The following is a 15,322-nucleotide window of genomic DNA, read 5'->3' as shown; positions in this document are numbered from 1 at the left end:
ACGAAAGCGGTCCAATAGCTTCTGCGTTTCCAGGCCCAGCTAAGACACACAAGCCAGTCTCCCACACAGAGGCGCTCTAGGGGGCGAAGGGGCAGTGGGTCCTGAGTGGGTGACATCAAGCTGCTCCTGCTGCCGCGGGAGGAAGGACGTCGGCTAGGAGCTGCACCTCTGCTGAGCCGGGCGAGGCACAGCCAGGCCCCTTTCGCCCTGTGTCCTCACTCACCGGGGAGGACAACTCTGTCTGTCCCCCTCAGTCTAAGATGAAAAATAAAGCAGACGAAGACTCAGGGAAGGCTGTTCAGGAACGGATTTAGTTCTGTACTATTATCTGCTTTTTTTTTCAAACTCTATTTCATGTTGGTGGCCCTTTTCCTAAGCGTGATCATATTACTATCCTTTTCTTTGAAACTAAAAACACTTCTATTATGTTTTAATAACTTAAAAAACAAACAAACAAACGATTTTGATCACCTAAACATAATCATTTTATGATGACATCACAAAATTTGCTTTGGACAGAAAATCCGTCTAGGTTCAGAGCCGCTTAAGCTAATTTGGAAAATATCCAGAGAAAGAATAGCAAGAAATTGGATGACAAAAAAAAAGCCACGAGGGAAAAGGCTTGTTCTGGCAAGTTCGTGGGAGCGCCAGCTGTGAAACATGACCTCTTATAATCATCCAACATTGCCTCACCGCAAAGGAATGGAATTGACCTTTTAACAAAAAAACCCCCTTGGTATCTTTGCAGAAAACAAGTCTGGAGGCTTAAGACAGAGCTGGGACAGTGTACTTGCGAGCGGCGGGGACGGCGGTGCTACAGCAGGGCCTCCCCACCCGTGCTTTCCTCTCGCAGATCCGCCGCCATCTCGCTCCTGAATGCACCAGAGCCGTACCTCTCCCTACTGATTATGCACCTCGAGCTGCAGGCGACAAGGCGCTGTTGTTTGGCTGGGGTGTCACACACTGCAAAATTATTTAAAAGAGATTTCTACTAAAATTTTTCTTTTCTTTCTCCCTCTCTTCTGTTTTTAGGGCCGCTCCTGCGGCATATGGAGGTTCCCAGGCTAGGGGTTGAATCAGAGCTGTAGCCGCTGGCCTACACCACAGCCACAGCAAGGCCAGATCCTTAACCCACCGAGCAGGGCCAGGGATCGAACCTGTGTCGTCATGGTTACTAGTCAGATTTGTTTCTGCTGAGCCACAATGGGATAAGAATCAGACTGCAGTGGCCTGGGTCACTGTGGAGGCGGGGATTTGATCCCCTGCCTGGGGCAGTGGGTTAAAGGATCTGGCATGGCTGTAGCAGCTGTGTCTCGGATTCAGTCCCTGGCCTGGGAATTTCCATATGCCGTGGGTGTGGCCATAAAAACAAACAAACAAATAAAAAACTTACTTTGAAAAAAATTTTAAATCTATAATTCTTTAAAATCTTACTTTAAAAATACAAAAATCTGGCAAGTTTGAGAAGCTCCAATGTGACCAACCCTCTTGCAGAGAGCAACTCTAGACTAGGACATGAGAAACAGCTCTATGTCAGCACACAGGAGCAGCCCCAAGCAGTCAGGTTCTGGAGGGAGGTGACACTGGAGCAAGGGCATGGCATAGAGCCAGACTCCACTTCTTCAGGGTCATTAGCCAAACGTGGGCCTCAGTCCTACTGGTTTGAAGATCCAGATGACTGACTTGGGGACATCACGGCTGGTAGAAGGGGAACGGGAAAATCCTAGGAGAAAGAGAGCCAGGGAGAGGGTACCTCAGATTCCGAGTCTGAGTTCTGCCTGAAGCTCTGGCTGACCCTGGTACCAGGCACTGCGGGCAGGCTCCAGGCAGCCCGGCTGAGGCGGCACTCAGCTGAACTGAGACGGGAGCTCACAGAATGGAGAGAGAGCTTGCGATCTGAGAAGAGCTAAGTCAGCTGCCTACTGAAACCAAGCAGCCACTCTTCAGAGGAATAATACTGAATCGAGAATTTCTGCAACCTATAAGTCACAATGACTAGGGCGTAATCCAAAATTACTTGATATGCAAATAAACATTACAATATAGCCCACTCTCAAAGGTATACTGTAACATTTAGAGCAGTCGTGATAAAAATATAATGCAAAGGTATTTCTAAAATGCAAATCTGGGGGGTTCAGAGGAAGAAAGAGGTGCAGAAGCTAAGCTGGTGGCTCCATGTGCCAAATGCTCTTCACCAAGAACCAACAGCCCAACCACAGGGGACTGCTGCTCTCCCAGCCAAGCCTGGCTGTGCAGCCATAACCCACATGGAGTCACTTGTGCCACACGGCCCTGCACGCCTCACCCAACCTCATCGTGCCACCCTCTGTAAATAAGGAGACGAGCCACCTGCAGCCACTGGCCTTCACTGTCCAGACAGCGAGGCAGACGTTCCTGCCTGCTCCACGTGTCCCTGATGTTTTTAGGGATAACGACCCTGGAGACAAAAGTTCAGTGAAGAGCATTAAGAACAACTAGAAAGAAAAGGAAAACGGTGCCAGAGACAGAACTGAAGGGGAGGAATCACGGCAGTCTGAGGATTTCACGTCGGCTCCGAGGGTGGCGTTCAGGAAACTTAGGGATGGTGAAGTGTGAATGTCACCTGGTCCAAGCTCTCTCTACAGATAAGACAAGAGCAGGGCGGGACAGGGCACAGAGGGGCTGGGGGAGGCGGTCAGGGCTCCACCTGGTGGTCGAGACGGGAGGAGCGCTGGCCGTGGCCTTCGAGGGCAAAAGGGCCCAGGACCTCGGACCTGCTCACTGTCAGTGGTGTGATCCCAGGCAAGTCACAGGGGTTTTCTAAGCCTTGGGATCCTTAAGTGAAAAGGGCAACAGTAGCTCATCCTTAAGAATTATTGTGAAATCAGCACCATAATTACATGCAAATGATCTGTGAAGCCATCTAAGTACAAAGTGCTAATTTTTATGAAAGGCTAGTTTAAATCACACCAGACATTTGTTTACTTCACACAAAGACTAACTGTGGAGGTGGAGCTACAATAGAGATGCACCTGTAAAGGCGTGTATGAGGCCCAAGGAGGGTAAGGTTTATCCGCAGATAAGGAATGGTGGGACATAATATTTTGTGGCAACTACTTAAATTTTACATTAAATTCCTATTAAATTTAGATTGACTTTTTATTACTTGGAAGGCTAAGGACGAAAACCAAAGAACCATTTTAAGATGTAAATACAGGGAGAAACAGGTTCCTCTTCTGGACCACATCGGGGCCCAAGAGGATGGCAACAAAAAGGAAACGCCTGGTGTAATGGCTGAGGCGGGGGTGAGACACCACCTCTGAAAGGAACTCTGGAAGCAGATACGAAGCCACTTGAAACACCCAGCGAGGAAGCACAAATAACCTCGTGTTACTGATTACACCTAGAGTCTTAAATCTAGAGTTCACATTTTAGGATCAATGAAGAAGCAAAAGGATATTTAAACAAAGCCTACAGAAGATGTCCGTAAGACATCCACAAAACGTCAAAAAGAGGTTGGTATCTGGTATCTTGATAATGATAGCCTACATTTTAAAATTCAAATAACCAGGAAGTTCCTGTGGTGGCTCAGTGGAAATGAATCTGACTAGCATCCATGAGGACTCAGCTTCAACACCCATGGCCTCGCTCAATGGGTTAAGGATCCAGCGTTGCCGTGAGCTGTGGTGTAGGTTGCAGGCGTGGCTCAGATCTGGTGTGGCTGTGGCTGTGCCGCAGGCCAGCCTTGTATGATAAAGTAAAGAAGCAAACATGATAATATTAACTTATGATAAACAAACACCACCTACCCCTACCCCCTGGGGCCAAGGCTGGAGCAGAGGCCTTGTCTCAAGGCCCCTGGAGAGACTCTGCCACCCTCCCAAACTTCCCAACATCCCGAATTCCCGAACTGCTCTCCTCTGACCTCCTTTGGTTGACACTCAAGCAGAGGTAAGAAAACCAGCTGGGAGTTCCCATTGTGGCTAAGCAGTTGGCAACCTGGCCACACTCAGTGGGTTGGGGATCCAGTGTTGCCATGAGCTGTGGTGTAGGTTGCAGATGAGGCTTGGATCCAGCATTGCTGTGGTCGTGGTGCAGGCTGGCAGCTGCAGCTCTGATTCAACCCCTAGCCTGAGAACCTCCATATGCTGCAAATGTGGCCCTAAAAAGCAAAAAAAAAAACAAACCAAAAAACCACCAGCTGCAAGGATTCCTTGCAACAGTATGTTTTTCTCTTTTCCCTTTTCCTTTTAAACTAAACAATATCAACGACTTGCCCACCAGCCATAATCGTAGGATGGAGCACTCACTGACCTGGAACCATGTCTCAAATCGCCGCGCAGAGCACGAGGCTGACAGCTGGTGCCTGGGCCCAGGTGGACTTGCCCTGAGTCCCGGCTCTCTGACCCCAGGTCGGCGGCCTAACCTCAGCTTCTGTTTCCTCGCTTATAAGCCGGATGATGACAGTATTACCTACGTCACCCGAGACCGTGAGGGTTAAGAAGAAACGATGCGCGGACGCTCACGGCACCAAGTGTGCCAGCAGAAAGCACGCAGAGGATGCTGGGTTTTGAAGCTCAACTCATGTCCTGCTGACTCCTGGGTGTGCAGTCGCTGGAAATTCTTGTACACGTGCTCACCAAAAGACACGTCTATTACGGCCTTCCAGCAACGGTCCCGATGGGGCCCAGGTGAAAAGCGTTCCACCGTCACCAACGGCAGAAGGGAGGAAGCAGGCTGTGTGCACAGGCGGAAGGCCACACAGGAGCGCGGACGGCCGAGGATGGGCCTGATTGATACTGAGGGTCTCTGACTAGATGCGCAGCAGAATAAACCACAAGCAACACAGTACACACCGAATGATACCACTTACATAGAGCTCAAAACCAGACGGAACCAGTCTTGGGCGAGTGGGTGCCCTCAGAGGGTGAAGAGTAACTGGGAAAGGGGCATCTGGGGGGTTCTGGGCTACGGGGGACACTGTTTTCTTATTCTGGATGCTGGTTACGTGAGAGCGCCCAATCTGTGGAAATTCAATGAGCTGTTTACCTCTTGGCATGTTTGTATGTTCACGCCATTGCATGTCAATAAAAAGGTTTTAAAAATACAAAAATTAGGAGTTCCTGCCGTGGCGCAGTGGTGAACGAATCCGACTAGGAACCATGAGGTTGCGGGTTCGGTCCCTGCCCTTGCTCAGTGGGTTAACGATCTGGCGTTGCCGTGAGCTGTGGTGTAGGTTGCAGACGCAGCTCGGATCCAGCGTTGCTGTGGCTCTGGCGTAAGCCGGTGGCTGCAGTTCCGATTTGACCCCCAGCCTGGGAACCTCCACATGCCGTGGGAGCGGCCCAAGAAAAGACAAAAAGACAAAAAGACAAAAAAAAAAAGAAATTAGGGTTCCAAACTTTATTTATTTTTTCTTTCTTTCTTTTTTTTTTTTGTCTTTTTGCCTTTTCTAGGGCTGCTTCCTGTGGCACATGGAGGTTCCCAGGCTAGAGGTCTAATCAGAGCTGCAGCCACCGGCCTATGCCAGAGCCACAGCAACACGGGATCCGAGGAGCATCCGCGACCTACACCACAGCTCACGGCAACACCGGATCTTTAACCCACTGAGCAAGGCCAGGGACCGAACCCGCCACCTCATGGTTCCTAGTCGGATTTGTTAACCACTGTGCCACGAGGGAACTCCAGGGGTTCCAAACTTTAAATTGATAACTTTGTTTACTGTCCTCATTTGTCTCAAAAGGATTTAAGAAACAACATATTAAAATATTTCCCTGAGGAGTTCCCGTTGTGGCTCAGTGACGTAAGAACACAACACAGTCTCCACGAGGATGCAGGTTCAATCGCTGGCCTCGATTAGTGGGTTATGGATCCAGCATTGCTGCAAGCTGCAATATAGGTCAAGATGTGGCTTGGATCCCACATTGCTGTGACTGTGGTGTAGGCCAGCAGCTGTTGCTCTGATTGGACCCCTAGCCTGGGAACTTCCATAAGCCGAGGGTGTAGCCCTAAAAAGCAAAATAAATTAAAAAAAAAAAAAAAAAAGCTCCAAAAGAATAAATGCTAAAGTTGCTTACTGCAGTTTCTTTGGCATAGTATATACCAAAGAACTAACTGAATTTGCTAGGGATTAAGTGATTTTTTTTTCTTTTTCTCTCCTTTTTTGCATTTTGCTTTTTAGGGCTGCACCCTCAGAATATGGAGGTTCCCAGGCTAGGGGTCTAATCAGAGCTGTAGCCACCAGCCTATACCACAGCTACAGCCACGCGGGATCTGCGATGCGTCTGCGACCTACACCACAGCTCACGGCAATGCCAGATCCTTAACCCAGTGCACAAGGCCAGGGATTGAACCCTCAACCTCATGGTTCCTGGTTGGATTCGCTTCTGCTGCACCACGATGGAAACTCTGATTTTTTTCATTCAAAGAATCATTTAGCACACTGTTATAACCTATCAGCCGTATGGTACAAAAAACACCAGGGCACCGGTTAGGAGAGATTTCCTAGCGATGGATTTCTCACACTTGATAAGAGGCTCCCCAGGTTCATCTCCTTCTTGATGAAGCACACGCACCAGCGAAGACACAGGATGTAAGTGGGATGGGCTCCGAGTCACAGAGATGGACCTACGTGTGACCTTGGACCTGATGGCTCTGCCTGACCACTCTGCCGGAGAGCCATTTGCGCCAGCTCATGACACAGTAAAAACAAGGACAGGGCCCAGCCAGGATGAGTGGCGCCCACAACAACTGGAGCCTATCTGCAGTATCTCTCACAGGAGACAAGGAGAATGAAATCTGGAGAGTGTTTTTAATTGCCCTGTGGTAAGACCTATCCAAAAGTTATTTCTTCGTTAAAACCTTGGCTGTGGTAAAAGTTCTGAAGAACTCAGTATCTGTGATACACTGCTACACAGAAGTGTCTAAGTCAGCTATTACATTATAAAGTTAGCTTTCATTTGGCTTATGTGCCAGCCACATCACATGTGTTCCAAATGCAAAGCTAAACTCTACTTCTAACACAAAACAGAGTTAGTGTTCAATGACTTGTGCTCATTGTTCACAAGAAACTATAAATAGACACACGATTTTTTATATACTGTGTGGGTATAAAATCACATTTAGTCCTACAACTCCATCTTGGGTAGCTCTGGAGCTGCTCTGCCTTAATGAGCCAGTCCTTCAGCTCCTGTCAAGTGGGCCTGCGTGTGCCAAGCATGCCCTCGGCAGCTGGGTGGCTCCCCCTTGGGTCCAGGTTCCCGGCCTGGAGCTGCGGGCGACCCCGAGGTGAGTATGACGATCCCTGTCCTCAAGGAGCTTCAGTCTAGTAGGGGATGAGACGTACTAGACTGTGAGCTCCTCGAGGGCAGGAAAAGTGCTTGGTCCTCTCGCCCAGTGACCGCCACCAGGCCCAGCTACGTGGTGCTCAGGGTGTGTGGCGCTGCCTGGAAGCGGAGCGCGGCCACCTGCGGCAGCGCAGGGCGAGCACGACCAGAGGAACCGGGTGCTCTGGATAGTCTGAGGGCAGAGGAGGGAGAGGCCGAGAAAGGCGGGCGGGATTGATTTCAGCAGGTGGAGAGGGGGTTGGGCTGGCCGTGATGTGAGCAGGGGAAGGAGGCCAGTGTCCAGCAGTAGCTGCAAGGAAGCCCGGCCCTAGCCAGGGAGCGGCCGGAACCCACTGGGAGCCGTCCTGTGCGAGGGGTCTCTCTCCCTCTGCGACGTGCCCTGCCTGTGGGACGGATGGGCTATGCGGGACCGAGGGACCGAGGGAGGACCCCGAGCTGAGGCTTCTGCAGGCGAGGACAGACGAGGCGGGGAGCGAAGCCACAGGAGCGGTTAAGACAAGCCACCCAGGAAGAGTACTGAGCCAAGTCGGTGGGTCCTCAGTCACAGGGGAGAAGGTGGCGGGAGGCGGGCCAAGGGGACCAGTATTAGAGAGGGGGTTTCAAGGACAGACTCGATCACATCCCGAGGAAAGGTCACGGAGGAACAAAACATGAAATAAAGCATGTTCAAAACTGGCTCTGATGTGACAGCTCATACTACTAAGCTGTTTGAGAATTAAGAGCTGGAGATTTGCAGCTTCAAGAAAGCGTTCTAGAAAGACCTGGGGCCCATCGCATGAGAAGTCCTGGAAGGGAGACATCCCGGGGGGGGGGGGGGTCACTGTATGGCCATGGCGGGTGACTGCTCACGCCGCTCCTCTGCCTGACTTCAGCGTTTGGGGGCGGGCTGGGTTCTGCTCACTCCTGGAACCACAGGCCCAAGCTGAGGACAAAGCAGACACTAAGCAGCACAGCTGCGGACTGGACGAATCTGTCCTCCTCTAACCAACATCCCCCTTGGAGGGAAACACCCAGCAGGGGCCCACCTGAGGCTGGCACTCACTGAGCTTCAAGCCCTGGGGGAGGAGGCTGGGCCAGAGGAGCTGCCAGGGTCTTTTAGACCCTGATATTTGGTAATTTCATGGAAAAAGACAAAAATATAGCAACATTTTAGAACTCCCCTAAAATCAGGGAAATACTCCAAATACAAAAACACGTGCTACAGTGCACATTACACCATGGCACTGGCTGGTGGTTAAAGAATGAAGCTCCCCACGCACACACGTTAGAAGGTCTTGTTTGCTAAGCACTACATTTCAACCTAGACTTGCTGAGCCCGCACCAGGGGCCTGGCCCTAAGCTCGGCACCAGGGCTACAGAAACAAGCCAGATGACACGAAATGACACCCGTCTAGGGCTGTGAGCCTGGCCGGGGCCAGGGGGGGCAGGTCAGCTCTGTGCAGACACTCAAGCTTGGGGGGTCCTGCGTGTCCCCCCAGGGGCCTGGGAGCTACCAGAGGTGAGGGTCTAACAGCGGGCACCAGGCAGGAGCAGCTGAATGGCAGTGTGGCTGTCTGGGCTGTAACTACAGAGGTGCTGAGGGGGCCTGGTCGGGGACTCTGGCTCTGGAGCTCACTGGGGGGCTGAGTGGGGAGGCCCCCTGGAGGAAGTAACATGGGAGCTGGATTCAGAGGATGCAGGCTCCCTGGGGCCAGGCGGGGAGCAGCAAAGGCAGTGAGCCGGGCAGGGTGCGTTTCCGAGGCTTGGCTGCTGCTGGAGTGGAGTGCCAGGGCGCTGAAGGGGTTGTGGGAGGGGGCAGTGGAGAGGGCAGCAGGGAGGCGAACATGACGGGTCTGGGAGTCGTGCCTAGCCAGTCAGAAGTCAGGGGAGAGAGGTCTGATCAACACCTGAGGTATCTTCTTCTTAAGCTCTGAACAAGTATTAGTAAGTACACATCAACACAGAGGCAATCCGGTTTGCCCAAGAAACAGGCCTGCTCCCAGGCCCTGCAGGGAAGCGGCGAGGCCTGCCCCCCGCCCGGCCGGCCCTCCTACCTGAGCTGAGCTTTGAGCTCCGTGAAGCGGGGCCGCCGGCTGGGGTCGTAGGCCCAGCACTTGGTCATGAGGCTGTAGAGGGTGGGAGGGCAGTTGGGAGGCATGGGCAGCCGCTCGCCGTTCTCAATGCGGCCGATGACGTCATTGTTCTTCACGCCTTGGAAGGGCTTCACGCCGAGCATCAGTATCTCCCACATGCACACACCTGCGAGGCGGAGCGGAAACAGCGGGGTCTCAGCGGGGGGAGGGCAAGCCCTGCGCCGCCGCGGGGTGACGGCCGAGCCGGCCCGGGAGCCCCGCGTGCGTGGTCGGGGGCAGAGCCGCCTTCACTCCATTAGCTCTGTCACCAGATAAGAACAGGAAAGCTGATTTAATACGCTGTGAACCAGGAGACCTCGCGTCGTTATCAACACACCCCGTGCTTCCCCCGGGAGGCTTATTCCTCTAGGTCTGTCCTGGAGGATGGTCTGCCAGCTGCAGAGACACCGCCCAGCTCCGCGAACCAGCTGGGAGGATGACCTGGCTCCACTGCACGCCGACCCTGCTGCTGACGGCAACGGACCTGAGGCCTAACAAAGAAAAGCCTCTACGCTCCCTGTGCCCAGATGCGCGGGGTCCGCTGTCTCGGGCGTCCACTGTCTCCCACCGGAGCCTGCACACCTCCGCCCCCCGCAGCCACGATCTTGTCCACGGTCATCTCAAAGGGCCACATGCACTCTCCTGGGAAACAAGAGACCTTCCTGGAATCAGCTGACTCGTCCTTGGGCATCTACCCTGCTGACCATGCACCCAGGCCAAGGGAGCCCTTCTAGCAGGCTGGCATCATGGGTGCTTTGCTCCCAGCAGCTTTGATCAACCCTGGCACTTTGGCCGCTCGGTTCTGCCACCCCGAACATGGCCCCAGTGCGCCTTCGCTTGTGCTAAACTCTGGGATTCAGCGCCTTTCATGTTCTCCTTCCCAAGTCCTCTTCTCTCAGGGCCCACTGGTGAGACTCCTGCTCCCCCCTGGAAGCCCCAGGTCCACCCCAGGTGAGTGCACCCCTACAACCCGTGCTTGGAGCCGAGGGGCTGACTCTCGGTGTCTTTAACACCTAAAATAGAATGTGCCCCAGAGGAGGAATTCGATTTCAAAGGAAAGAGTGTATGTCAGAAATAAGGCCTTCATTCCGCTTTTCTCACCAGAAATCGCGACACATCATGGGTAATAATAACACCGGTATCACTTCTCGGGACCTTAATGTGCCTCTGGCCCCGTCTGTGAAATTTACATCTTCTCCTTAATCCTCATGCCTTATATTTCTTTAAATGCTGCATTTGATCAAACCCAAGATGCTACTGATGATATGATGCAAAAAAGGGAGGGATATGCTGCCAACGAAATTTAACGCGGTCCATTGTGACCTCTGAGAGTTACTTTACTTTTTCCAAAGAGCTCTTCTAACCGCACTCAGACCAGAAACCGCACCAACATGAGCCAAACAAAGTCCACGTGAGCGCAGGGGAGTAACTGCACGAAACACACCCCCAGCTGATACCAACTGGGAGCGCTGCCAATGGGCGCGCGACACACCCCAGCTCCGGAAATGGAAAAACGTGAAAAATCAGGCGTCGCGGAACCTTTGAAGTTTGAAACTCCCTGAGAGGATAAGCGCCATGGGTCACAAAGCTGACCCGCGAGGTCTTTGGATTTGAAGCCAACTGGCCTCGAGTGTCTCGGCCAGTCACGTCACACCGCTGCCCGTTGACTGAGTTCCTCCCTTTACCCAACACGGGTCAGGGCACGGAGCGGCTGTCAGAAGTCAACAGCAAGGAAGCAGAGGAGAAAATGAGAACACATACTTGATGAATACACAGTTATTTTTATTTGCAGGAAAAAAAGGTACATCAACTTGACAGGGCGTGGCCTGGGAAGAAGAAGATCCAGCAGAGAAAGCACGCACGCGAGACGCTTCACAAGGTCAGCACGTGAGTGGACCGACAGAAGGAGGGGGCAAGCGCGGACGGGGTCTACGTCGGGAAGACGGGCCTGCTCCGCAGGGCGTCCTGGAGGAGGGCGGTCAGGACAGGGGTTCCGGGGAGGCGGAGCAATGCCAGGAACGCGGGCAGGGAGGGGGGGTCCCTCACAATAAAAGGTGAGTCGCTTCCACGTGGGATGAAGGAGCCAAAGTAAGAGCAGAATGGACGACAGCCATACCCTGATACCCCCGGGGGTTCCGCGAAAGCGCTCGGAGCGGGAGGAGCACGACGGGGCTGTGGTGGGGCAGGCGGGAGGGGACGGAGTGGACCTCAAAGCACAGCAGCTACAGAGCACGACGCGTCCCGAGTTCGAGCCCAGAGACACGTCAGGAGGGAGGTCGGGTTCCGGGGTGGAGGTGACGGCGGGTGGGGGTGAGCCCAGCACCGGAGAACCAGGCGAACCACGGAGGGCACCCCCAGACAAGGACCGAGGCAGCAGAGAAAGGAGAGGAGGAGGCGGACGGCCCTCCCCGGGAGGGAGACGAGGAGGCGGCGAGAAGCACAAGGCAGAGCGTGGCGGCTCGTGGGAGGCCTGAGCGCGGGCGCCCAGCACGCGCCCCTCCTGGGGCCCAGGAGCCAGAGAAGAGGCTGGATGAGGGGGCCAGGACAGGAGGGCAGGCCAGCCTACGGACCCCGAGAAGGGTCAGGGCTAAGTGCACTTGGCAGAATCCATGAACTCGAATTTTAAAACGCCACAAACGTTTTCACATACTCACCAAACATCCACACGTCACTAGCTGAGGTAAACCGTCGAAAATTGATGGACTCCGGAGCCATCCACTTAATAGGCAGTTTTCCTTTGGAAGCTAGAAGAGGAAGTTCAGAAAGTCAGACTTCCCTGTTATCTGTGTAAGAATTGAACTACTTGGTCTACGGACTAGACCGAGGAGATGTCAGACCGACGGAGAGGTTTGGGGCCCAGACATTCGGTCACTCGGGGCGACAGCGGAGAGGCAGGCGGCCGGGAGGTATCAGCCGCCAGCTGCCGTGCCGTGCAAGTCCCCCAGGCCGACCTCAGTCTGCGGGCCGGAGCCCGGCTTTGCAGACGCCTGGCCGGCCCCTCCGTTCCCACTCGCCTCGGTCTCACGCTATTGGCTGCCCTGCACGGAACCCACCGCTCCTGGAGAAACGCACAGGTATCCATTCACGTCTCACACCGATTATAACCGCAGATCCTAAAACCTTGTCCCAGGGCTGACTCCTCTAGAAAACGCAGTTGGGATGTGTGGGTGACTTGCCAGAGGCCCCACAACGAGCAGGGGCCTGAGCTGGGCTGTGCCTGGAGCCAGAGGCGCCTGCACCTCAGTGTCGCCCTCCTGGCTGGGCCCACCTGTCGAGACACTCAGCTCTGCCACTGCTCCGAGCACACCCACACGTGACCCGGGAGTATACGGATCTGGGGAGTCACCAAGCTTAGCCAACAGAGGCAAGTGCAAAGGTGGAGTCCACCGAGGCTGAGGACTGGCGGGACCCTCCCGGGGGTGTGCAGAAGGCGAGGGGGATGGCATGGAAAGCGCACTCCTCAGAGGCCTGGACGCTCTCCTTCGGGCCGCCTCACTCAACAGTCCTCCCCAGACGACCAGCCCTGTGGGGATTCATGTTCTCAAAGGCAGCGGCGCTTCTCCAACACAGCAGGCGGTCCCCGATCCTGAACACAGGCGGGAGCCCCGGAAGGAGGGGTGCTGGGGAGGGCAGGGAAGGCGCGGCAGACCCCAGGGCAGGGGAAGGTCCGGATCCAAAGGGCCCCGGCAGTCCTGGGCTCTGCGGCGCGGTCAAGGGGCTGGACTCGATTCGGGGAGCAGGAGCGCCTCGAAGACTTTGCACCAAGAGACAACTGTCTTCCGCTTAACTCTGGGCTCCTTCGCGACAGCTGAGGTCAGAGCTTCGGACGCCCTCACAACAGACTCCCCGACAGAACCCGAGGGGCTCTGTCCCGACGCCCAGCGGGATCCACACCTACTGACAGGACAACCAACGTGCCACCTTGCCAGCTGCCCGTCTGACACCATCTAGAGGATGTGGCGTCCGGGCCACCAGCTCTTTGCTGGAATCCTAGGACTTGGACTGGTCAGGATTTGAGGTGACAACGAAACGGATGTGAGAAAAGTGGAAAAGTGCCTTGGCTGTTTCTAAAGTAAGGACTACATAACCAAAGCGAGTAAACAACCGGAGACATTGCCTTTCACACACAAGCGATCAGGCTGTAGTACTCGCAGGAAGCTTTTGGAAAGAGAACAGCCATTAGCCGCGGATAAGATGCACAGGACTAGTTTTCTCCGTATGACGAGGGCCATTTTGTTCCCATATAAAAGTCAAACTAACCGAGAAAGAAACTGGCCCCCGTAAAACGGTAGTAGTGGGGTTCCTATCGTGGCTCAGCAGAAACAAATCCGACTTGCATCCACGAGGACGCAGGTTTGATTCCCTGGCCTCGCCCAGTGGGTTAAGGCTCCAGCGTTGCCATGAGCTGTGGTGTAGGTCGCAGAGGCGGCTTAGATCTGGCGTGGCTGTGGCCGTGGTGCAGGCCGGCAGCTGCAGCTCTGATTCGACCCCTAGCCTGGGAACCTCCGTGTGCCACGGGTGTGGCCCTCAAAAGACAATAAATAAATAAATGAATAAATAAAATGGTAGTAGTAAGTAGTACAACATGGATTTATAATTCAACCTTAGCTGAAGTACTAGGAATATGGATATTAATGATAATTTGAAGAACCGAGTCAACTTAATTCCAAGATGGGCAAAATTAAGAAAAGGGCATCAGCTAGATTTCATTTCCAGAACTAAGGACCAGGGTCTCCGAGCTGGCAGGCTGGCGACGCCTAAGTCAGGAGGCATGCCCCAAGAGAGGCAGCCACCCTCTCGTGAGGGGCTGCCAGGCAGAGGACATCTGGGCGATCCGGGCTCTGGCTACTAGAACAGAGCTGCAGTGAACACTCGCGTACCCGTTCCCTGCAAACGCGAGCTTCGTTTCTCTGGGAGGAACGCCGAGGAGTGCAATTATTCAGTCCTATGGTAGCTGCAGGTTGAGTTTTTTAAGAATCTGTAAAACTCCTTGCCAGAGTGGCTGCACCATGCACATTCTCGCAGGCAATTTGTGAGTCACTGATTTTCTCTGCATCTGCCAGCCTTTGGTGTCATCACTACTCTTACCTTCGCCATCCTGATGCGGGTGTGAGCACCCCCGTGGCTCAGCCTGCACTGTCCCCGTGGGTAACGTGCGTATGTGCCATCGTAACACCCCTGCAGTGGATGCTCTTCACAGCTTTTGCCCATTTTCTACCTGTATCCTTCCTGTCTTTACTCTTGAGTTTGGAGCGGTCTTTCTGTATTCTAGGTACTTGTCCTTTGCTGGGTATGTGGTAGGCAAGTATTTCCTCCCACTCCATAGTTTGTCTTTTCATCTTTTTGCCTGGGTCTTCTGCAGAACAAATCTTTTTAATTTTGATGAAGTAAAAACCATCAATTTTTCCCTTTCTGCATTTTTTTTTTGCTTTTCAGGGCCACACCTGAGGCATACGGAAGGAAGTTCCTGGGACAGGGTCACACTGGAGCTGGAGCTGCCAGCCTACACCACAGCCACAGCAACACTGGATCAGAGCTGCATCCGCGACCGATACCACATCTCACAGCAATGCCAGATCCTGGAAGCGCTGAGCGAGGCCAAGGACTGAACCTGCATCCTCATGGATACCCGTCTGGTTTGAAACCTGCTGAGCCACAACAGGAACACCCCCTTTTCCACGTTTTTGGGGTCAAGTCTGAGAACTCTCTGCCTAGTCCCAGATCCAAAGATTCACGCCTGTGTTCTTCCTTAAGTGCCTCGCAGTTTACATCTTGCAGTTAAGTCCGGGATCTGTGTGAATTAATGGGGAGGAGTTGAGCCCCGGATGACCAACGGCTGCGGCACCACCGAGAGAGGGCTGCCTTCCTCCGCAGGAGAGACGCGCG

General features: G+C 53.7%; 1 protein-coding gene and 1 non-coding gene across 41 annotated transcripts in view; both read right to left on the bottom strand.

Moving 5' to 3' along the window:
• PTK2 (protein tyrosine kinase 2) overlaps window positions 1-15,322 on the bottom strand; it is a 239,455-nt gene that overhangs the window by 39,666 nt on the left and 184,467 nt on the right. For all 40 annotated transcript variants that reach the window (XM_021088851.1, XM_021088853.1, XM_021088840.1 and 37 more), the window contains 2 exons: window positions 12,091-12,180; window positions 9,359-9,563 (listed from right to left, as the gene is read on the bottom strand). In XM_021088851.1, coding sequence (XP_020944510.1) covers window positions 9,359-9,563; window positions 12,091-12,180 — 295 coding nt within the window. The remainder of the gene's footprint in view (window positions 1-9,358; window positions 9,564-12,090; window positions 12,181-15,322) is intronic.
• On the bottom strand, window positions 7,275-7,354 carry MIR151 (microRNA 151). Its single transcript, NR_130444.1, has one exon. It is a non-coding gene; the product is annotated as a microRNA 151 (primary transcript).

Source organism: Sus scrofa, chromosome 4 (assembly GCF_000003025.6).
Source record: "Sus scrofa isolate TJ Tabasco breed Duroc chromosome 4, Sscrofa11.1, whole genome shotgun sequence".
In the NCBI taxonomy this organism is placed as follows: Eukaryota; Metazoa; Chordata; class Mammalia; order Artiodactyla; family Suidae; genus Sus; species Sus scrofa.
This window is presented reverse-complemented; position numbering and strand designations above follow the sequence as displayed.